Source organism: Dipodomys spectabilis, unplaced genomic scaffold, assembly GCF_019054845.1.
Source record: "Dipodomys spectabilis isolate Male_0828 unplaced genomic scaffold, ASM1905484v1 ptg000324l, whole genome shotgun sequence".
NCBI lineage: Eukaryota > Metazoa > Chordata > Mammalia > Rodentia > Heteromyidae > Dipodomys > Dipodomys spectabilis.
Genome location: NW_024871001.1, coordinates 2,727,099 through 2,752,308, shown reverse-complemented (window position 1 = coordinate 2,752,308; position 25,210 = coordinate 2,727,099). Strand labels below are relative to the sequence as shown.

Below are 25,210 nucleotides of genomic sequence, written 5' to 3'. Positions count from 1 at the left end.
TTTACTGATTTTAGTAGTTAAGCACAATTTTAATAGCATTTCCTAAGAATTATCACTCAGATCACCTTTCCTTCCAAATTGATTCATACATAGTGCCTACAAGTATTGACATTTTATACACACAGTATTTCAAAAGCAGAAGAATTAAGAAAAATATTTGTAGCCTTGAGATGAAAAACACTGCTTTAATCATTCTCTCAATACCTGTTACCAAATGCAAAATACTAAATGCTAAAATAGCCATGCTCACAGGTGCCAGCTGATAGCTGGTGGCTGGGGTTTGAGGTTTGGGGTTTGGGGGAACACTAAAGAAAGAAGTTCTCAAAATGCCATTTTTAATCTTATAACCAAAGTAACACAGGGAAGAGCTCTCTATTTTGATAACTAATTTGTGTCAAACATAGAGAACTCTGGAGAAACATTCTCAGAAAAACAGATGGAGCAGGTTTTACTCATGTGCCTAAGTTAGAAAGGGCTGAATCTCATTATTTGTTTATTATCCACTTACTTTCTTTTTTTGAGGGTACTAGGGTTTGAACACAGAGCTTTTATCTTTCAAGGCAAATGTTCTACTATTTAAGCTACTTATCCTGACCTTTTTGCTTTAGTTGTTCCTCAGACAGGGTCTTAAACTTTTGCTCAGGGCCTACCATGATCTGAGCTAGGTTTATAGCAAGGAACCACCATGCCTAGCTCTGCTCAAATTTCTTTGAACTTGAATCTGTTTCAAGGTCATAGTTTGGTAAAAAGGATTGAAAGTAAATACACAGCACCTGGTCATAGTTATAACACAATATATGTTGAATGAATGAATGAATGAATACCTGGCATGCAATATAAAGAGGCCAAACCTCTTTCTCCAAGCATTAACCTTCCTGCACATTTCTGAGATGCACTTCTATGTGCACCCAAATAATAAGGCCTTATTTGTCAGAACCAGCTATCCCTGGCTTAAGGATAGTAGGAGACCAAAAAACCATAAGGGCCAACTGCGTTCTTAATTCATCCTAGTACCATGAAAATGCCAAGCCACCTTCACGATTTGTGATCAAAATAAAATGAAATTTCCCTGCCTTCTTTGATTAGAAGCAGTACATACAAATTGAGAAATCTGGGATTGGAAGTGACCAATTTGAGAACTGCTCTCCCCTCCCCCCTTGCTTTCTCTTCTCTACTTTGCTTTCTCTCATTCTTCTCCTTTCCCTCACTTTTCTTCCCTTTCCCCTTACAAGTCTTCTGATCTTACCAAGGCTGAATATTTCTAAGTACCTGTGGCCCCAATGGATAGGGCAAATAAAGTGGTAGTGATTTAGTCATGTTCTGTTGAATTCCTAGATATCCAGAACATTATTTTGGGTGTGAGTTTAATATGTACATGCTTATCTGGGAAGGTTCATCTAGGATATATGTTTCAGGAGAAATGATGAGGATGAGGGCAATGATGATAAAAATCAAACCATCAGCCATACATACACAAACCACTTGTGTTGATATCTAAGTTAAACTAGAGATGGACTCTCAGCCTGATGTAGATCATCAGATACATATTTGTTAAGATTCTTAAATCCAAAACTTTCAAGGGCTGGCAGGATACCATTTCTAGCAGCACACAGTGTGCTCTTCTTTCATAGCTCAGAGAATAGGATTAGAAGAGCCAGTGTTAAGGGAGGAGGTCCTTCCTCTGCTTTCATCCTTCATTTCTTCATCCCTCATGTAAAAATGTGAGGAACCTTCCTGGCTTTCATATTGATTAATATTCTAAACATTTTCTGTACGTTTGATGAAATCACCAGCCTTTGGTCTCCATGCATAGCAGACATTATTACTTTAGGAAATTCTCACTAAGGCTTTAAATTAACTCTATTCTAGAATTGTATAGTTCTACATGTTATTCTTCATTCATTCATTAATTCATTCATTCAACAAACTCCTTCAGTAGCCACTCTACCAAGCACCATGGTAAATGCTGAGTACTACAGTAACTCCAATAAGTCTAGTATTCTTTGGTAGATATTTTCTCTAACTCAGTTAGGCCCACTATATGGGTAAGCTAGAATATGGTGATATGTGAATATTGTCACTAGTAGATATTAAGGTCACCTTCAGCACGTATTATCTCCTGTCTGAAAAAAAAAATCTTCAAAAAGCCAATAACAAGAACAAAGATGACATCAAATGGAAAATGATAAACTCCTCTTTTGGGGTGTTAGGATTCTAAAAACTGAAATTTAAGGTAGCCTGGTGTTGTGGACAGATTACCAAACCTGGAGTCAAGTGACCTAAATCTAGTCTTGGCTTCATAATCTTAAGGAAGCCACAGAACGTTTGGAACACCCCCTTTTATTATCCTAAAAATGAGTCCAGGATTCCTCGCCATATGGTCTTCTGGCATAGGAGAGAGTTAAAATGAAATAATGTTTGTACAAGTGCTCTAAAAACTAAAAAGCATATACATGTAACTGATCACTAGCGGACAATCTTTGGCATCCCTTTCAATGCAACATTTATGTTTCCTTTCCTGCCTTTTTTTCTCCCTTAGGGGCAGGAACTTGTGTTAACAACCAGCATTATTTAGTAATTTGGCAGCACAACTTGTATTTATTTCCTTGTGGAAGAGACAAGTTAGAAGTTTTCCTTGTTGAAAATGAAATGTACTCCTCGAGAGCCAGACTCAGAGTTGGAGATGCTCTGTTTACTGAGTGTGTCAGCCAATGCTTCAGGTCCACAGAGGAAAACTCCTATTCTGGTACTTTGAGAAAGAAAGAAAAAAAAATAGTTTCAGACTTTGGGATGTGCTAGTTAACAAAGTAGGTGGGAGGGGGTGGACTTATTGCTTAGAGGCTCCAGGGCCAAGTTCCCTCTGTTCCTTTGTTTTTTCCACAAATGGCCAAAGAGTTCAGATTACTCTGTAGAAGCAGGGCTTCCGTTCTGACTGTGGAGACATCTAGATAATTCAAAAGGCACTTAACTTCCTTGGAAAATGAAATGCAAACAAAATGTTTAGAAACTTCTACCACAAAGAAAATGGTGGTTAATTTTGTAGTCTGTGGACTACTTTCCTTTAGGGCTCTATACCCCAAAACCTTCCTGCTCTCTTGAGATCAGGGATATGATCTTTCCTAGGAACCCTAACTCTGATAGCAGCTAGGTTTGCTTCCTTCCATTCCTCTCAATCTTATAGTTGCAAACCTTCCTTTTCAATGTATGCTCCCATATTAGTAGCCTTGGCATTAGCTTTTTAAGAATGCAAATCCCCCCCCCCCCATGGGGCTGCAAATGTGGCTTAGTGGTAGAGTGCTTGCCTCCTATGCATGAAGCTCTGGGTTCGTGGATTCCTCAGGACCACATAAACAGAAAAGGCCAGAAGTGGTGTTATAGCTCAAATGTTAGAAAGCTAGCCTTGAGCAAAAGAAACTCAGGAACAGTGCCCAGGCCCTGAATTCAAGCCCAAGGACTGGCCAAAAAAAAAATGCAGATCTCTGTGTCCCACTCTAGAACAAAAATCTGTATTTTAAACACAGATGAATGTTTAAAAGTAGGAATACAATTTAAGTTACAAAAGGAAAGAGCCCAACTATGGCACTACTTGAGGCAAATGACCGAGAAAGACTGAGAGAGGGAGCTGGGAAACTTTGATTTTTAAATAACTCTCCAGATGGTTTTCCTGTGATTTAAAGATTGCTTCTTGAAGTCATAAATATCTGGTATTTTTTATTGGACATGAATTCAACCTCATCATAGTAATAAATGTATCTTAAGGTCTAGAATGTAAAAGTCTAGTCATGTTTGAGAATTGCTGCTTAGGCAAACAATAAGCCTCAAGAACTTCCTGGTGGGGATTTCTTACTTAGGGTGTTGACCAGCAATTGTCTTGAACTCATTATCCCAGTTGGGCCGCCCATACAAAGTCTTCTGTTTCAGGCCTGTGATCACATCTTTCTCCTCATCATGATGTACAGCGAAGTGATTAGCCTGCAGCAAGAAGACATGAATTCAGAAAAAAAGAGATATAATGTTAAAACATATGCAGATACAGTCACCCATTTCATAAACCAAGATTTTACTCTCGTGTGTGTGTGTGTGTGTGTGTGTGTGTGTGTGTGTGTGTGTGTGTGTGTGTAAGGTACCATGCTGAAGACTAGAAGGTAAACAAAGACAAACCAACTGGGTCTCAAATCATTTCCATTTTAGAAGAGAAGAAGAGAACGTGAGTATAAATTTAAACAAAACTTTGTAGAATGTGGTGTGGTGACTGCTATGGAAAAGACTTAAACATCATAATGAGAACAGAGAAAAAGATGGAATGGCAGGATACGGGAAGGTTTAAGGCCATGGCATGTAAGTCAGGCATTACAGTGTAGACACATCTCTTGTTTCTCTTTCTATGCTTGAATTTTTCTCCTCAGCTGACTAATTTTCATTCTTGGGGAAAATCACTAAGAATTGCAATAACAATAAACAAAATGCACTCAACAAACTAGTAACCAGTAAGATATTAAATCAAACCTAAAGCTGTGTGAGTGTGTGCATATGTGTGCCTGTGCATGTGTGTGTACGTGTATGTACATACATACTGTTTTTCTGCTGCCATTCTAGAAGCTCTCACTTTGAACAGTTGGTACTTTTCATAAAATCAGTTAATTAAATGTATTTTAAAAATAAATTACATTCTAAATTCATTAAACCAAGGATAGATGATGGGGATAATTGATGTTAAGAAAAATGGTCACTCTGGCTTAATAATTCTTACAGGAACTAGTTTTATAAAGCAAAGTTATTATTTTCTCATTATTTTCCCATTTTACTAGCATTTTTTTGAAATAATACCATAAGGCAGTTTATGAGTTATAGCTTTTTTCTTGGATTTCTTTTTTTGTTGTTGTTGTTGGTTGTGGGGCTTGAACTCTGGGCCTGAGCGCTGTCCCTCAGCTCTACCACTTGAGCTACAGCACCACTTCTGGTTTTATGGTGGTTTATTGGAGATAAGAGTTTCATAGACTTTCCTGCCCGGTCTGGCTTTGAACCGCGATCCTCAGATCTCAGTCTCCAGAGTAGCTAGGATTACAGACATGAGCCACTGGTGCCTGGCTTGGATTTCATTTTGTACAGTGTTTTTAATATTTTGTTTTCAAATTATAGACATAGCAGCTATTAAGTTTTAGAGCAGCAGTTCTCATAGTCAAAATGTCCTGGACCTATGACACCTGTTATAAGGGTCCTCTGTGGGCTGGGAAGGTGGCTCAGTGGTAGAGCGCTTGCCTTGCATGCCTGAGGTTCGATTTCTCAGCACCACATAAGCAAAAAGTAAAAAGTCAGAAATGGTGTTGTGGCTCAAGTGGTAGAGCACTAGCCTTGAGCTGAAGATCTGAGGGACAGTGCCCAGGCCCAGAGTTCAGGCCCCACGACCAGACCGCCCCCCCAAATAAAAGGGCCCTCTGTAACCTGTAGACTCTATGATAGGCTGGGAATGTGGCAGAGTTCTTGCCTAGCATGCATGAAGCCCTGGGTTCGATTCCTCAGTACCACATAAGCAAAAAAAAGCCAGAAGTGGCACTGTGGCCCAAGTAGTAGAATGCTAGTCTTGAGCAAAAGAAGCTCAGGGATAGTGCCCAGGCCCTGAGTTCAAGCTCCAGGATGGTAAAAAAAGACTCTCCGATAGACCACAATTGCAAAATCCAAATGAGAAATTAATCGCCACAATGACAGGTTGCAAGTGAGAGATAGCCAGGCTGAGAATAAGCAACATCTAGGTACAGCCTACTGCTGTAACTTGAATGGATCCTCCCCCAAAAGTGCAGATGTTGCAAGCATGATAGTATATAGGTGGGGCCTTTAAGGGGTGATTAGGCCTTGGAGGCACTTTCTTCCTGATGGGGTTAAGGCCTTTAGCCTTAAAGCACAGTATTTCTCAAATTTGTCAACTATAATGCATTTATATTGCCAAATGTCCCTGGTGGAGGCCAGGGAGGGAGGCAAAATCTTCAGTTTAGGACAGTCCCATTTTATTGTAGTGGTCTCCTAACATTTTTGAAAGAACACATTTATTTAATAGACACATACACAACATACTCATGCATACACATTAATACTACACACCCATATATCAGTGTGTGTACTGTACCTTTATTACACATACACACATGGATCTCCTCAGTAGTAAATATGGATCTGCTCAGTAGTAATAATCACAACTACTGGGGAACACTCAGTGTAGACTCTGAACATTTGGACACTGCCATTTACTTGTTGGCCAGGTGTTCTTAGGCAAATGACCTAATTTATTCTAGACCTTGGTTTCATCATTATTGAAATGTGTCTAATAATAATAGTTACCTCATAAGGTTGTTGGCAACATAAAACTAAACAATCTATTAAACACTAAACAATACTGAGCACATTTTTTCAGAAATCTTGTGGTCTCTGTGAGGAATTAGTTTCTAGGATACTTCCCTCTCACATATCAAAATCCATAGATGATTTAGTTCCCTACAGAACCTGTGTATAGCCTCATGTATACTTTAATTCATGTCGAGATCACTTATAAGACCTAATGCAATATACATACTATTTTCTTAGTTGTAATGCTATATGACTTAGGAAACAATGACAAGAAAAACAGTAAACATACTCAATGTGGATGCAGTTTTTTTCCAAATATGTTTGATCCATGGTCATTTGAATAAATATATGAAGAGCCATAGATATGGAAGGTGACTGTACATGCTTAATAAATGCAACTGTATTAAGTAGCTCATGAAATGTGCATAGATACTTAAAGGAACACATATACACATGTATGTGGATGTGAATAGATAGAGGATAGATAATATTTTCCCTGTTACCCATAATGCTCTTGTCCATCTTGTTTGAGAAGCCCGGGTGGGACAATTCCTCTAATGCCTTTATTCCCTCCTCATAGGCCCCTTGGCTTTGAATCTAGTCCCAAGAGCCCAAACATTATGTAGTGATACTGAGTTAGAATGAATGATCTGGATCACGAGACTCTATTAACTGTTCTTGAAATAAAGTCAGTATATAGGACATATCAACATCCAATGGAAAGTCAGCAATCTCTAAGCCCTTGGGAAGGACCTAAGACCTGAACCCTGGCCCTCACCTGAGATTCATCCCAGCCTGTCAGATAAATGTTGTAGCTGAGAAAGTCAGCATTGTTCCTTTCTTGCATCTGGGTTTCCAAAAGTTGGAGCAGATCTGCAAACCATTCAAAAGCATGTGTGTCCCGACACAACCAGTAGAAATAGATCTGAAAAAGAAATGGACCACAAAGCAGATTGGGATAGGCTTGATCAGCATAATCAGCACTAGAAAATTGATTTCCTCTCTTACACACTTCACCCTTCCAATGCTCAGAATGCCCAGAAACACGGGTTTTAAGAAAGCTCTTGACATTTCAAATAATATATATATATGTATATATACGTAGTATATTATTATATATATCTTAAAAAATCTACTGGCCCACCAGCTTTCTTTCTTGGCCTTCTCTTTCTCCCTTGGAATCCCTAGCTGTTTTACGCCACATCCCAGATTGGCCAAAGGAATCCAGACTAACAGTGACTACTGAAGGATTTCTTTGCTGCCTGCTAATCCTAGACATTGATGAGTTCTCAGGGAAAAAATACTTTTATCCATATTTCTCCCACACAGAAAAGAAGCTAAAGGAGAGAATTTAAAACATTAAATCTGGGAGAGGGAAAGCAATGAGGGGGAGTACATGAGGGCGGAAAGGTAAGCAAATGTGGTCATTATATTCAATGTACACTATGGAAAAACTGAATCATGTAACTTAAGGGTAGGGATGAGATGGGGGAAATGTAGGGGAGAATGATGGAAGGGGTAACATTGATCAAGATGCAGTATACTCATAATCTGACTCCTGGAATTGAGACCCCTTTGTACAACTACTTAATAAAAATAAACACTTTTAAAAACTTTGTCATAATTACCTTTTAAAACTTTACATTTAATCAGCTATTCATATTTATTTAAATTGTACTTATTAATGCAAATAAAACAATGTAAAATGTAAAAAAATCCTTCATGTCTCATCTTCAACGTTGCTAACTAAAGAAAAATCATGAGAAAAAACTTTAAAATTCAAGTTTTAATGTCCATATTAGAATTTAGTTTAACAATTACTAGAATGACTGAAGGTTTATGGAAGATATCCTTAATAAGGTAATTCCATGTAATAGTCTCCTGAGAATTAATCTTAAGGAGACTTCCATAAGATGTTGTTTCTGCCCTTTCCTTACAAAAATATATTGAAGACCTGAAAATTGAATAAATGGCAATATATAAAGAAAAATTATTCTATTGTAGCAATAGAATATGAAGGAATCATTTCAGATGATCATTATTATGCCTATGATGACACTGAAAATGTTTTCTATCTTTTTTTAAAAAAAAAGGATCAAGGCTGGGAATGTAGCCCAGTGATAGAGCACTTGTGTTGCATATGTTCTCTGGGTTCCTTCCACAACAATGCAACAAATTAAAAAAATTAAAATGCAAAAAGGGATATAAAGTTGTACATATTTGCTACTCAGAGATTTCTAAAAATGTGGAAGCTTAAGAGGGAAAATTAGAACATATCCAGGGACTGAGGATGTAGCTGAATAGCAAAATGTTTGTTTGCCTAGCACATACAAGGTTCTGGCTTCCATACCTAAAACTAAAAACACAAAAAACCCAAACTGAAAACATCACCATGCAAAAAGCATAAAAGAATATCTCTTGGGCTGGAATTAGGAATACTTTCTTTTCCAATATTTTTCATCTGAATTTTCATAACACTAAATACATAACATAAATAGAGTATATAACTTTTATTAATAGGCCTGTTTATATAAAAGCACATATAACAAATAATCCTTTGAAGAGAACTCTGGAACCACCCAAAGCTTTTCTTCACTCCCCATAGTCTCTGCCAACCTTAGCCCTTAAGGAACTTTCAGATTTTACTTGGAAGGAAGTAAGGACCATTCTAGTCCCTCTAAAAAATAAAGGAACTCACCTTCTTTAGTCTCAGATTGGTGGCATTATTGCAATATTTATACCAGACTGACTTGAGAATGGACGCAAAGGGTGTGACCCCAATCCCAGCTCCCACTAGCATCACCACCTCATAGCTGAACACATCTTCACTGGCTGTCCCAAAGGGCCCATCAACTGCAATCCTAGATGGAAATGTGCAAAAGATGATTTCAGAGCTATCTGGCTATTTACAGTAAGACGAAACATCCATTATTACTGGAGATATGCAATGTGTCAATTCTGACCAGGGCAATGTATCTATGGGGCATTTTCTTCTAGAAGAGGACTTTCAATTAGCCAACCTAATACCAAACTGGGATTGGAAATAAGAGGAATGCTTAGCTAACTGGAAACATTTGGTAACTCACCATTGGTATGTTTTCATTTCTTTATCCTTCTTTGCTTCTCTCTCTCTCTCTCTCTCTCTCTCTCTCACACACACACACACACGCACACACACACACACACACACACAAACACACCTGCATATCTGTGTGTTTTGCCAGAAAATCCTACACTTGAAATTCTTCGTACATAGCACATTCAATAAGAATTTTCTACAGCATAACACCTTGTAGATTTAATATCCCTTTTCAATTGTTTGTTTATGTACCATTCAAGAAACTTTTTTCTTCAGCATTGCTAAGTGCTTAATATTATGTTGACATATGAGCAGATACAAAGCAAGTAACATATAACATTCATCCTCAAAAATGATGCTAATTAAAATTAAGAGTATGTTTGACATACTACAGTTTTGTTTGATAGAAGAAGTTAATATGACTTGGCTTTGGCCCTCATATATTTTAAGAAATGTGACTATTCATTACTAATGTTTGATCCAATTATATATTTCATATACAATTTATAAAAAAATGTATAAATACCACATGCATGCAATGGGGAATACAGTGAAAGCTATGTATATTTATCTATATATTAGAGCCACTGTTTTTTTTTTTGTCAGAGAATCAAGAGCTACTACTATGCTGAGAGTATCTTTTTAGTTCAGTTTTTCCTAAAGTTATGCACTTTGTAATGTGTTCTTTATACTCACTTAGGTAGTTTCCAGGCATCTTGAAATTCTTTCTTATCACAGCCACAAGCATTGAACAGCCCCTCTGTCCAGTCCCCAACAATGCGAATATGGATGCTAAAGAAGTCTTCCTCTGGGGCAGAAGTCAGTGTGAAAGGATGCCACTCCAGCTTGGACACATCAGGGCACTTGACGAAAATGTACTGTCCCACCTCCATCTTGAATCCCTTTTTCTTCATCTGCAGCTCAATGGTTTTGAAAGGGTGGGTGACAACCTGTAAAATAAAACATGTCTCTAGAAATGACAGATTCCCCAAATATTTGCTTTTGCAAATGACATTGAAAGAATAAAAGGCAGAGCGAAGTAGACCAGCCAAGGTTTTCATTTCAGGACCAACAAAGAAAGTCCTCCAGATGTGTTTGCCATTGGATTTTCCCTCAGCCATAAGCCATAGCCAGTGATTTGTGATGAAAAGAGACCAAATCTTGGTCATCTGGCTTCAAGTTGTGGGCTTTCCAAGGAGCCACTTAAATTCAAGTATTCCTTGTAGGACCAGGTCAGGCTGATATAGCAACCAAATTTTGGGTAAGTGTCTTTCTTTCTTTTCTTTTGAGACAGTATTTTGCTATATGGCCTAGATTAGCCTGCAACTTAGTATGTAGCCCAGACCAACTTTGGTCTTTTTGTTTTGTTTTTTTTTTTGAGGGGTCCAGTCGTGGGGCCTGAACTCTGGGCCTGGACACTGTCCCTCAGCACTTTGCCTCAAGGCTAGCACTCTACCACTTGAGCCACAGCACCACTTCTGGCTTTTTCCGCTTACGTGGTACTGGGGAATCGAACCCAGGGCCTCATGCATGCAAGGCAAGCACTCTACCACTGAGTCACCTTCCCAGCCCCACCAATTTTGATCTTGTAATTCTTCTGCCTCAGCTTCCTCATTGCTAGAATTACAGGCATGTGCTGCCATGCCCTGCGTTATTTTCTTTACAAGTTCAGTTCATACATTTTATCTGTTCCTGAGAATATGCCCTATACTCCTTTCACATTCAGTTCTCTGTTACATGGCATTTACAAAGGAATTCAACCTAACTTGTCAGCCTATTGCAATTTTTTTTCTCTCAGAACACAAAAAAGTTACAAAAAATAGAAAACAAATGCCATTCAGTTCATCCATCTTCTCTCTCCAGGAGATGAGAGATCTTGGTAGCTAAACAAAAGAAGAAGGAGATCACATTGGCTATTTATATGGCAACAGCCTCTACACCAAGTTAACTCTGCTATCCATCCTAGTCCTGAATCACATCTCAAACTTGTCCTATTCTTCATACATTGTTTCTATTTGAAAATATTCCACCCATCTCTCCTCAAGTCAAGTAGTAACCACTGTTACCATTCATTCTCATCTACACATGTGTTTATACCAGCTTTACTCACAATAGCAAAACAGGAAACAATCCAAATGTCCATTAAGTAGTGACCAGGTAAGTATTTAAAAATAGAAAATGAGCCAGGGTGCTGAAGGCTCATGCCTGTAATCCTAGCTGTTCAAGAGACTGAGAACTGAGGATCACAGTTCAAAGCCAGCCTGGGCAGGAAAGACTGTGAGACTGTTATCTCCAATAAACCACCAAAAAACTGGAAGTGGTGCTGTGGCTCAATTGGTAGAGTGCTAGCCTTGAGCTGAAGAGCTGAGGAACAGCATCCAGACTCAGAGTTCCAGCCCCACAACTGACAAAAAACAAATACATAAATAAAATAGAGCACAATAACCAGGTTCACATTTGTAATCCTAGCAACTCAAGAGGCTGCGATCTAAGGATTGCTCTTGAAAACCAGTCCTGGCAGAAAAGTCCACTAGACTCTTATTTGCAATTAAGCAACAAAAAAGCCAGAAATGGAACTGTGGTTTAAGTGGTAGTGTCACCCTTAGTGACAAAATCAAGTGAGAGCACAAAGCTGAGTTCAATCCTCAGCACCCGCAAACACTAAAAAAAGAACACAGCAAACAGCAATATAGAAATATACTTTCTATTGTCAAAGGAACACTGGAGCTCCTATAAGTTGTTGTAGCTCTACTTATAATAGCCATCAATATATAAGTGGTTAAGCAAAAACGGGGTCCATATACATAGTGGGATACTATTCAGCTGTTTTTATTTATTTATTTATTTTTGGGTCCGGTCGTGGGGCCTGAACTCTGGGCCTGGGCACTGTCCCTCTGCTCTTCGGCTCAAGGCTAGCGCTCTACCACTTGAGCCACAGCGTCACTTCCGGCTTTTTGCTTATGTGGTACTGAGGAATCGAATCCAGGGCCTCTAGCATGCAAGGCAAGCGCTCTACCACTGAGCCACTTTCCCAGCCCCTATTCAGCTGTTTTTAAAAAGGGGTAAAATTTTGTCTTCTACAAAAGATGGGTAAACCTGTACAACATTATGTTAAGTGCACTATACCAGGCACAAAAAGACAAATTCAGCATGATTTCACTCATATGTGGAATCTAAGATTTAATCTAACTGAATTTGGGAATAGAATGGTGGCTACAAGATGCTGAGGAGAGAGGGAAGGATAGTTGAAGAAGACTGATTAATTTGTACTGACTTGTACTTCGATAGGAGTAAGAAGTTCTGATGGTCTGTTGTACCATTGGGAGACTATGGACAACAATGATACATTTCATATTTCAAAACTGCTAGTTATGAGTTTCAGTGTTCTCAGCACCTTGAAATGATAAATATTCAAGGTGAAGAATATTTCAATTATCTTCATTTGATCATTGCACAAAGTATAATGTAATGAAGCATTTCACTATGTTTTTTGAATGAGTAGAGAATTATGGAAGAATGAGAAATCCTTTCAATAAGAATTGTTGGAGTTCATTTCGTAAAATATTATTTTATATGATCATATGCTCATAGCTCTGGAGCCTCTGTGATCCACTTCTATGTGTATCCTCCTTTGGTCTCACTATGTGAATGTCTAGAGAAAAGAAAACCAGATTTTTGTTATTATTGTTGCTGTTGTTGTTGTCTTCTCCTTTTCTCTTATTTGCTACTTTGTCTTTGGTAGGGTAATGAGGGCACAGAAAAAGTGGAACAAAGGGGTACTCACTAGACACGATGTGGAAAATGAACTACACATTAAAAAATTATTGTAAAGATGATGTACAGAGGAGTTACAGTTACATAAGTAAGGTAATGAGTACATTTCTTTGTAAACAGTGTTACTCTCTCCCTCATTTTCTCTCCCTCCCTCTCCCCCATTCCACTCCCCCACAAGTTATAAGGTTCATTTCCAACATAGTGTCCAGAGAGTATGGCTGTTGTATTGATTCCTCTTCCTATCCCAAATCAGATAAATTTATATACACAAGTACAATGACAATGGGGAATAAACCAAAGGGGAAAAAAGAAAGAAAGAAAAAGAAACAATTGCAAACAGTACAATTAAAAAAAAAATCTTGCTTGTATTTCTTGGGTTTTATGGGTGGGAATGGGAAAGAAAAACTGGGAGAGAGCAAGGGAAGGGGAGACATTGTTGAAAAAGAAATGTACTCATTACCGGACTCATGTAACTGGAAGCCCAGTGTGTGTGTGTGTGTGTGTGTGTGTGTGTGTGTGTGTGTGTGTGTGTGTGTGTGTGTGTGTGTGTGTGTGTGTGTGTGTGTGTGTGTGTGTGTGTGTGTGTGTGTGGCTGGGATCTAGGTGCTGGTGGTTTATGCATGCAATCGTAGGCTGAGATTCCAGTGGATTGAGGTTCAAAGCCAGCCTGGGGGAAAAAGGCAGAACTGGAGGCATGAATCAAGTGGTAAAGCATTAACAGAATGAGGATGAGGCTCTGAGTTCAAACTACTACCAGAAATAAAATTGCTGTCTGGGGATGTAGCATAGTGGTAAATTATGTGTTTAACATGTGTAAACACTGGATTTTACAATAGAATGGAAGAAAGACAACCTCTTCAGTAAATGGTGCTGGCAAAATTGGTTAACTACATGTAGAAAATTTAAGCTAGATCCTTATATATCACCCTGCACCAGAATCAACTCCAAATGGATCAAAGACCTTGAACTCAAAGCAGACACTCTGAAAACATTACAGGATGGAATAGGAGAAACCCTAGGTCTCCTTGGCTCAGGCCGAAATTTTCTGAATAGAGACCCGGAAACACAACAAATCAAAGAAAGGTTGGACAAATGGGATTGCATAAAGTTGCAGAGCTTCTGCAGGGCAAATGACATAGCTAGCAAGATCAATAGAAAGCCCACGGATTGGGAGAAGATCTTTACTAGCCATACAACCGACAAGGGTCTCATATCTAAAATATACTTGGAACTCAAAAAATTAAACCCCCCAACAACAAATCCTCAAAGAAACAACTGCCCAATAAATAAGTGGGCTAAAGACTTAAAGAGAAACTTCTCTGAAGAAGAAAGAAGGATGGCCAATAGACACATGAAGAAATGTTCAACATCCCTAGCCATAAAAGAAATGCAAATCAAAACAACATTGAGATATCACCTCACTCCAGTTAGAACGGCAAAAATCAAGAACTCTAACAACAACAGATGCTGGAGGGGATGTGGACAGAAAGGAACCTTACTTCATTGTTGGTGGGAATGTAAACTTGTTCAACCACTTTGGAAAGCAGTATGGAGGTTCCTCAAAAGACTTCACATAGAGCTCCCCTATGACCCAGCAATCCCACTTTTGGGCATTTACCCTAATGTTTACAAACAAGACCACACTAAAGCTACCAGCACAACTATGTTTATTGCAGCATTATTTACCATAGCTAAGATATGGAACCAACCCAGATGCCCCTCAGTAGATGAATGGATCAAGAAAATGTGGTATATATACACAATGGAATTCTATGCCTCCATCAGAAAGAATGACATTGCCCCATTTGTTAGGAAATGGAAAAACTTGGAAAAAATTATATTAAGTGAAGTAAGCCAGGCCCAAAGAAACGTAGGTCCCATGGTTTCCTTTATTTGTAATATCTAGTATATGTATGAGTCAAGCGGAAAAGGTCAGATAATGTGATGTCAGGAAAATGAACCCTTAGATGTGTATTTTAATGTTTTTTTCTTTCATGCATGTGTTTCTAACACATTTATAAGATTATCTCTTTGTTGCTTTGTATGTCCCTCCCCCACAGTATAACCCCTGCTTTCACTATATTTGATGTCAGTATAACTTGTGGAGGAGATGGGGAAAAACCAGTTGTTTAAGGATACAGGTGGACCTGTTGCAACAATGAGAAGTACAAGTTGTCATGTCCAAAACGAGCTTTACAACGTTGGTGTGGGGGGGCGGGAGGGGAAAGGGGGGGGAAGGGGGGGAAGGAGAAGGATTGGGATTAGGGGGGGAGGGGGGAGGCTGGGAAGGGATGTGAAGGGTAAACAAAGGAGGAGGCTGCAATGCTTGGTAAGAAATGTACGCATTATCCTGCCCATGTAACTGTAACTCCTCTGTACAGTATGTTCACAAATAAAATTAAATTAAATTTAAAAAAAAAAACAAAACACTGGATTTTACCCCCAGCATCACAAGTCAAACATTTCAAAATTTGTGACTGTATAAATGTGGGATATTTTAAGTATACTTTTTTTATTGTAAAGATACTGTACAGAGGGGTCACAGTTAAATGAGTGCATTTCCTATCGAGCATTGTTACCTCCTTCTTTGTTTTTCTCTATCATCCCTTCCCTCCCCACCTCCCCAACTCCTCCCTCCCCATACTCTGAAGTTGTACAGTTCACTTTCAACATAGTGTTTTATATGAGGAAATTGTTACCAACTTCCCCATGCTTTGAAATAAGGAGTTGGAAAGCATCATTTTGAAAGTATTTTGAAAATTGTTTATCATGTTGCAATTTTGTGTGATGAAAATAATTTTCTCTCACATTGCAATTCTATTACCACAGGCATAAAGAAGATTTAACTTAATAGGATGCACTAGTAGACAGCATTTTCCCTGGAAATTTTTTTGATAAAATCTTGTTTCTTGTTTCTTATGTTTGTATGAGAGGAAAGTTATCTCTTTATCACAAGGAAACATGTTTACCATAATTATATATATATATATATATATATATATATTGTGTGTATGTATTTCAGAGAAATATTTGTCTAGTTTAGTCACCTCTTTTAAGGGGAATTTTGTGGCACCCCATTTTACTGATCTATGGGTTTTTTTCTTTTTTTTTTTCTGGGGCTGAGAACCAAACCCAGGGCCTTGCGTGTGCCAGGCGGGCACCCTTCCGCTGGGCTAAACCCCCAGACCCTGGGTTTTTTTCTTATAATACAAGATAACATACATAAAAAGGGAACTTTTGTGACTTCCTGTGTTGCATAACTGCCAATGTCAGCAGGACAAGTTTTACCATGACCATTATAGATATCAAAAAAAAAAGCTAGAAATGACTACTTTCTACTTCCATTTTTGTGTTTTGAAAAAGTAACCCATAGAAGATTTTTGGTAAATAATTTTTCAACTGAGTTATATTAAATTTCATTTGAAGAAAATGGTCTTATCTAGTGTTTCTTGATATTCTAACAAAGTTCATATATATGAGTTTATATTTATATATATGAATATATATGAGTTCATATATATGTATGGATGGATATCCACCTATTTGTTTTATGATGGATAAAACCATAGAAGAGAGAAGAAATGCCTCTTGAGACTTGGAGATAGGAGACCAAGTTGAAGATGCAGCTTAGTTACTACCTTGCTTGACACTTCAGGCATTTCAGTTCTGATATTCTATGATTCTTTTTTTTTTTTTTTTTTGGGTCCGGTCGTGGGGCCTGAACTCTGGGCCTGGGCGCTGTCCCTCAGCTCTTCAGCTCAAGGCTAGCGCTCTACCACTTGAGCCACAGCGCCACTTCTGGCTTTTTTCTTTTTGCTTATGTGGTGCTGAGGAATCGAACCCAGGGCCTCAGGCATGCAAGGCAAGTGCTCTACCACTGAGCCACCTTCCCAGCCCCTATTCTATGATTCTAAAGGACAGAAATGATGGCTTAGAAAAGTCTTTTCATTTTGGTGACACTTACTCTTGATTAGTTGGACCTTTTGGCATCTGAAAACTTTGTCTCTCTTGTTTTCCTTCTTGGTTCATGACTAAATGGCTTAATGCATCTTTGCCCTTCTCCTTTATACTCTCTCTCTCTCTCTCTCTCTCTCTCTCTCTCTCTCTCTCTCTCTCTTCTCTCTCTCTCTCTTTCACACACACAGAGAGAGAGAGAGAGAGAAAGGGGGGGGGATGTGGGGATGAAGAGAAAGATACTGGCCTCATTTTAATAGAGGAAGTGGTACCTTCTACCTTTTATACTTGGCTTAGCCAAGAGGCCAAGAAGATAGAAAGTGGAGCATGTTGTACTCACACTATTGCTGTGGGCTGGTGGCTCACACCTATAATCTTACCCACTTAGGAAGCTGAAATCGAATTTGAAAGCCAACCCAGGCAGACTAAATGTAGAAAATTTTATCTTGAATTAATTGACATAAACTGGAATGGATATATGGTTTAAATAGTAGAGCACCAGTTGTGAGCAGAAAAGCCAAGTAAAAGTAAAAGGCCCCCAATTCAAATACCCCACTATTTATTTGTAAACTAAGTACAGTGTAGTAATCTTACTTCTTCTACCTGCTTTAAGCTTATTGAAAAAAACTGAATACAAATCAGGGAACTTAGGGAGAGTTCCTGATATGCTTACACACAGATTACTAGTAATCACTAAGCCATCCAATACCTTGGTGATGACCACCTTCTGTTGAGATCGCCAGAACCGCACCAACCTCTCACAGAAATACAGGAACATGGGGCCCACTATCCATTTCCAAGTCTGTAATCAAAGCAAAACTACAATGAGATGTATTAAGGATAGTAGGTAATAAAATATTTAGGAAAAAATTTTTACAAGTCAGATGCATCTTTGTAGGTTTTTTTTTTTTGTTGGGGGGGGAGGGGGGGAATCAGTCACGGGGCTGAACTCTGGGCCTGGGTGCTATGTCCCTCAGCTCTTCAGCTCAAGGCTAGCGCTCTACCACTTGAGCCACAAGGCTAGTGCTCTACCATGTGAGTCACAACACCACTTCCGGCTTTTTTTCTGCTTATGGGGTGCTGAGGAATCGAACCCAGGGCCTCATGCATACAAGGCAAACACTCTACCACTGAGCCACCTTCCCAGCCCCCTTTGTAGGTTTTTAAAAAATATTTGACACTGGCTGGGCACAGGTGGCTCATGCCTGTACTCCTAGCTACTCAGGAGGCTGAGGTCTGAGGATGTCAGTTTGGAGCCAGCATTGGCAGGAAAGTCTGTAAGACTAATCTTCATTCAATTAAACACCAAAAAAGCAAGAAGTAGAGCTGTATTTCAAGTGTTAGAGAGCTAGCCTTGACCCAAAGAAGCTCAGAGATAGTGCTCAGGCCCCAAGTTTAAGCCCCAGGACCACCACCCCCTCACACACAAATTTGACACTAGAGAAGTAGATTTCTTGTAAAACAATGTATAAAAAGCTCAAGTTATGACAAATTGTTGAGCTAGTAAAAATTAGTTTTCTCCTTAGCCTCATTGGGGAACTGTATCTGAAGTATGAAAGTTTCCAAAGAGGAACTGCCTACAAGAATAAGATTTTCTCTCAATGTCATAACCGCAATTGCAACACCCTACAATAGACTGTGGTTGGTTTCAGAATTAATGTCTCTAAAGGATACCATTTCAGCGACATGGTGTTTTTAATGCAACACTGTTATTGCTTTCTCTTAACTATGGAGTCAGATGAATCTTTTGAAAGATCACACATTTTGTGTAAGAGTTTAGCTGTTTCTCCAGTATTCTGGTAAAGTTGTAAAGCTATGCAACGCTCTTGCCAAAAGAACAGATAGAAAGCTTTTTAGACTTCTGGAGCTAACCATCTGGTTAGAATACACAGTGCTTCATTGTGTCTGTGTAAAAGCACATTTAGACAGATTCACCCTGAGACTTGGCTAGTGGAGTTCCAAAGCATTAAAACATGTTTAGAAGGCAACATTATCTAAAAGATGATTTTTCCTTAATGGATTCTAAAAAAGAAAGAAATCAGGCAATGCTTACCATAGTTTCACAAATGATCTTTCTAGTGAATTATATATTTGAGAAACATTTTGTTGGAAGCTAAGACCACTTGAATATCCACATTTCCATCCAAAGTAGAATAATACTGACACCAGACATCAGAAATGTTCTGCTGCTGTATATCATGTTTATAGGAAGGTATTTCAAATAGTCTCATATCACCCATCTCTTTCCTGGGTGCCACACTGAGGTACTATTAAAGGAGCCAGATTTGGCCACTGCCCCTAATAGTTCCAGAAATTGTGCAGCTCTTTTGAGGTAGATCCCTATAAAGGTATTTGAACTCTAATGCCATCTGTCATTGACAAAATGGGCTTTCCCTGTCCTAGAAAAAGACCAACAAAATGGTTCCCTTTTCAGTTTTTTCTACTGACACTTTCATGTAGTGGAGACAGTCCAATGACATGCCTAATGCTTTCATTAATGAATAAACCTAGGTCTCAAAGATGGATCTTCATATCCTGATATATCTAGAAGAGTCCTCTCACACCAAGAAAGTAGGAAGATAGAAAGGAATAAATGAATGATAAATTTGCCTTTTAAAAAATAATATATCATATTATACTGAAGAAAGCATAATCCTATTCAGAATCTTCATACAAATGTTGGCATTTTATTTAGTTTTACATCTACAGTTAGGACAATAACCAATAAAGTATACTTTATGCCAACAGAGAAAGAGATAGGAAGATTACAGGTCCTACTTCTTACTTTTTTGGAGAAACCATATTGAGGATAAACAAAACGGAGCCTTTTACAACTCCATCTAGGACAGTTTCACTATCTTTCCCCTTCCTTACTTTTGTCAAATTCCTGCACCATCACAAGGTGTTATAAGTCTGGTGGTGTGAACATGGCTGTCCGGCTTCCTTCATGCCTAGTAGAATGGATTTTCTGATGCCAGCAAAGAGTAAGTACATTTCCCTGATTTTCCTCCTAATTCTTGAGCCATATAGAAAGATGCTCCTCATAGTGATTTGAGCTATTCACCTCAGTGTAGGATGGAATAACAAAGTGTCCCGTTGGAAATTGACTAGTTTTACCGTGGTCTTTGCATTCAGAAGAAAAAATGATGGAATCTCTTGAATCAAACACTGCTTTACCAGGTTTTATGTCAGGACATTGACCAGTGCAAAGTTTGTATTGCAAGAAAAATTCTAGGCATTAAATAGAGAAAATCAGATACAACATCCTCGAAATTCCATGACATTTGTAACAGACAACTCTAGGATATAGGTACATGCTTTACAGACACATTTGAAAGATTTCCAGTAATAAAACTATAGTAGTAATGATAATTTATACGTACCATAGGAGGATTCCCAGAGAACTTTGGTATTGGACAGTCCTTTATTTTTCCCCACTGGGAGATACTTTGATTACATTGTACTAGTTTGTGCTCATTCAAACTTTCTACAGTCTGCCCACGTACAATTCGTCTGAGAAAAAAAAAAGTTAAGTTCAGACAACTTTTGGATTCTTAAAATTTTTTGTAGTACTTGAAATAGAACCCAGGTCCTACGTGTGCTAGGTTAGTACCTGACTACCAAGCTACATCCTCAGCCCTGACTCTGGACATACTTTAAAAACCTTAATGTGTGTCCTATACTTTTCACTAAAAGGACTATCTTATGTTATCTCTGAACAAATTAGAGGAAGGGAAAGAAAATACATGATCTTGTATAGTAGGAAAAATTGTGTAATGGCATGAAGAATATCAATATCTATATTATTACAGAGGTTAAGTCTATTTTTAAAATTTTATTGTCAGGGTGATGTAAAGGTTAAGTCTTAGATCATCCATACAATACATATGCTTTCTTAAAGGGAAACCATGTCTCAGCTATTTTGATTTATAAACAAACACAAGAAACCAGATAAAATGCAAATGTTACATGCTGAATGCTAGTCCATACTGTGCCTTTGTACAAACTAGATAAAAGTTTGTCTTCTGTGAGGACAACGTTCTAGGTAAAGGGTGTAACTAGCAGTAGGATAACCCATACAGTCATCAACAGTGGCCTTGAGAATTAGAATTGAATTAAAATTAGAATTGAATAAAAATTAGAATAAAAATTGTCTAGAGTGGGAGTCATGGTACACACATATAATCCTACACTCAGAATGCTGAAGGAGGAAGATTATTAATTTGAGGCCAGACTGGGTTACATAATGGATTTGAGGAATACCTGTGCTACACAGTGAGACCTTGTCTAAAAAAATGAAATAGTAAAGAAAATGAAACTATCTAAATTAACCTAAGAGGTTGAATTGTTTGAGAAGACTTAACCTTATGGGGATCATGCCATCGTTACAGGCACTAGTGCCAACAGTATGTTCAGATATTATTCACTTAAACTCAGTAAATACTAATGGAGCAACCATGAAAAGATAGTTCTGGATTAGTGATGATGGGAAGATGGAGACACCAAGTTAAGTAAGTCATGTCCTTGACTTCAAGGAAAATAAACATACTCTTCAAAATATACGGGAAAAAAGCCCAAGAAACCAAGCCAGTCCCAGTGGTTCATATCTGTAATCCTAGCTACTCAAGAGGCTGAGATCTGAGAATCATGGTTCAAAGCCAACCTGGGCAGGAAAGGCCCTGAGACTCTCATCTCCAATTAACCAGCAAAATGCTGGAACTGGAGCTGTGGCCCAAGTGGTAGAGTGCTAGCCTTGAACACAAATGCTCAGGGACAGCACCCTGGCCCAGAGTTCAAGCTACAGGACTAGAAAAAGTCCTTTTCAAAATTTGTCTTAGAGAGAGACCTAAAATGTATCATTCCATATAGTATATTCTGATGATGTTTTAATTCAAATTAATTAACCCCCTCTTTTTGTTCCCAGGAAGAATCACCATACATGCAGCAATTACTATGGATAGACATGGAAAAGTGTTGTTCACCAATTATCTTAGTTAATGATCATAACAAGCTTTAGAGGCAAGTATTATCATTCTCATTTTACATGAGGGTAATAACCCAAGCCAGGTAGCATTGGGTTCAAATCTCAGATCAAACCCTTGGAAAAAAATATGAAGTAAAATAATTTAGCCATAAAATAGGTATAATAATACCTCATTAAAGTACTTCATATAATAGTACCTCATCATACCAATTGATATGATGTATAAAAATGTCAGCTATAAACTGGGCACTAGTGGCTCAGGCCGTAATCCTAGCTACTCAGGAAGCTGGGATCTGAGGATTGCAATTTGAAGCCAGTCCTGGCAGGAAAGTCCATGACTCTTTTATCTAATAAACTACCAAAAAGTTTGAAGTAGAACTGTGGCTCAAGTTGTAGAGTGCTAGGATAGCACCCAGGCCCTGAGTTCAAGCCCCAGAACCAGCACAATACTAGGATCCACTATAAATCAAGGGTTAAAACAATGATAGCTATTAAAGTTCTTGATTCTGATGCTCACATAGGGAGTAAATGATAGAAAAAAATCCAATTTTGTATTTCTCAAGTTTAGTACCAGAAATCTGGAAACCTGAATTTTAATTCTAGTTCAACTGTTACACTGTCGACTGGGAACAATACCTAACCAGTGTAAGTAACAGATGCTCCTCCAATGGACAGCAGAGTAAAGAAATCTCTGTCTGCTCCATAGGAAGATGGATATCTGTGACACTATCCAAATAGACAGTGTCTAGAACTGCTAAATTAGAGAGGGGAAGGAATTCTTTGTGTTCCCTAGAATTCACTGAAAGAGCATGTTTATGATGAAGCTCTGTTTAAAGATATTCAATTAGTTTAGGAGAGTCAAGAGATTTTTCTACCCTGTTGATTTCTTAGCACTTAGAAAGAGTTTATCAGGTGTCAGAGTCAGGAAATACATTAGAACATATGCAGAAGTTACCAAAGCTGTTCTCTTTACCCTTCCCCTTTTTATTCTCGACTTGACTACACTAGCCTAATCAGCTTGGTTCTGAGAAGAGTGTTTGAGTTTTGAATATCTACTTTCCCAACCCTTAGTTTCCTGGAAATCTGTACCTACCAGGGAACTTTCCTGGGCCTGCAGGTGGTAGGAAACAGTAGAAAAAGGAAATCAAGTATTAAAGCTGATTCCTTCCAAGTGCACGTGAAGGCTCTGTGTATTTCTGTGAGAACATTCATGTAATTTGTTTTAGACCATCTGTACTCTGGGTCACTCTTCAGCTGCGAGGGGCCTAGTCTACATATTTTCACCATTTTTATTTTTAAGTCACTAGGAATAGTAAGAGTATTTATACAGTTCAGAGATTAAAAGAAACATTTAACATCAAACTCTAAATATAGACCTTGAGGCAGAACAGTGCTCAACAGATGTTAGCTGCTACTTTAATTATATGTTTCAAAGCAATATCCATGTATTTTTCTTGCTAACATTTCCCACAGTGCCCAAGGTAGGTCTTGATACACAGTAGGCATCCAATAAATAACTGGTGGTTTCAGTCAAAACCAGCTGAACCACAGAAAACCTCAATTGATTAATCATTAACTCTTCTTGTTTGGGAGTTCATCCAATTCACTAAGTGATTAGGTCACAGGAGGCAAGTTTGTAGACATGCAAGGTCCTACCAGTGTTATATACTTGCAGAGATAATCAGACTATGATGTATTTTCCTTGGAGTGATTGCTATAAATAACTACATTGCAAGCAGTAGTTAGTTGGGTAGAGGAAACTGTAACAGTTGTTTAACAGTTGCTTTTGCTGAGAAACACTGACTTCTTATTTGGACTCATAAATTAACGAAAGGCAGGATAAAAGTGACGCCATCTTGGAATCCAGAAAGAAGTGGAAAGCTTACCAGGCATCTTACTATAATAAGGCTCTCTGGACCAATCCTGAGAAAATGTGCTACCAAGATCACTTGTGACTGTCACCAGTCACTCATAGCCATCAAAACATTTCTGTGACTGAGACTATGTAACAATTACATATGCCTTTTACCCTATCTCCAATTCTTCCTCCTATTTAAAGCTAAAGAAAATGTCTGTTCCAGGAAAAGTACAGAGGTTGGATTGAAATGTTACTTTTTCTCTCTTCAAGGAAAGTGGCCAGACCTGACCAGGGAATTTTGTCCTGGATCCTAAAATCTCCTGCAACAAAATTTACAGTGTTGCTGACTGGTCTCCACTAAAGTGATCTCTGCTGTTCTTTTACATCCCCTCAGTAGACAAGTTGACCACATATAAGTAAGAAAGTAACTGTGCTTCTCCCAGGGCAACACACATAAAGTCCTTGGCTATGGGACTAAAAACTCACTCAGCTCCATGGATGGCAAGACCAATGAAGAAGATCACAAAGAGGTGATGTGTGTACCAAAACACTTCAAAGTAAGACCTCCGGATGGTTTTGGTGGAAGAGGTAATAATTAATATGAGACACAATGTGATCACAATTCCAGTGATTCCTGCCAACCGAGTCACAGCCACATATAGGCCCCCTTCAGGGTTCTGTAAAATAGAAAAAAAAACACACGCACATATTATCATAAGTTCTCAAATGCAGGTATTTATGAAAGTATTTAAACTTAGACTCATGTCCCCTTAGGAGTAGTCCTACTTACTCCTCATGGAGAGATATAGACTTGGAGCAACTATTTCTTAATTTGAAAGTTTACACAATTGAGGAGTCATAGAAAATACAAATTTGTATGTAAAAAATGATGAACGATGTCCTAAAAGTGTTGGAAACTCTTTCTCCCTTTAGTTCAGAAAGGGCAACAGTGATTGCTTTCCCAGTGTATTCTGGAAATTCCTACCACCTGAGGCTGGGTTCACCAGGAGTGGATCCTGAGATGAGAATTCATAGACCAGTGATTTAGAGAATGTTCTCTGAGAGAAACTAGTAAGCAAATGAGGAATACAACAAAAGAAAAGGGAAAAAGCCAAGCAAGCGCATGAGCTCAAAGTCTCACAGAGGATAGCTTTGGCATGACCCTGCAGGGGAACTCTGGAGGATAAGATATACCTCAGAGTTTATCCCAACTGGAGGCAAA

The 25,210-nt window shown here is 38.4% G+C and overlaps 1 protein-coding gene across 1 annotated transcript in view; it reads right to left on the bottom strand.

The window, feature by feature from the left end:
- Positions 1-25,210, bottom strand: part of LOC122128141 (cytochrome b-245 heavy chain) — a 41,567-nt gene continuing 16,357 nt past the window's right edge. Inside the window, exons 6-13 of the mRNA XM_042702436.1 lie at positions 24,475-24,665; positions 20,530-20,659; positions 17,856-17,948; positions 10,115-10,368; positions 9,038-9,200; positions 7,118-7,264; positions 3,848-3,972; positions 1-2,749 (exon numbers count right to left, since the gene is read on the bottom strand). Coding sequence (XP_042558370.1) covers positions 2,623-2,749; positions 3,848-3,972; positions 7,118-7,264; positions 9,038-9,200; positions 10,115-10,368; positions 17,856-17,948; positions 20,530-20,659; positions 24,475-24,665 — 1,230 coding nt within the window. The 3' untranslated portion in view covers positions 1-2,622. The remainder of the gene's footprint in view (positions 2,750-3,847; positions 3,973-7,117; positions 7,265-9,037; positions 9,201-10,114; positions 10,369-17,855; positions 17,949-20,529; positions 20,660-24,474; positions 24,666-25,210) is intronic.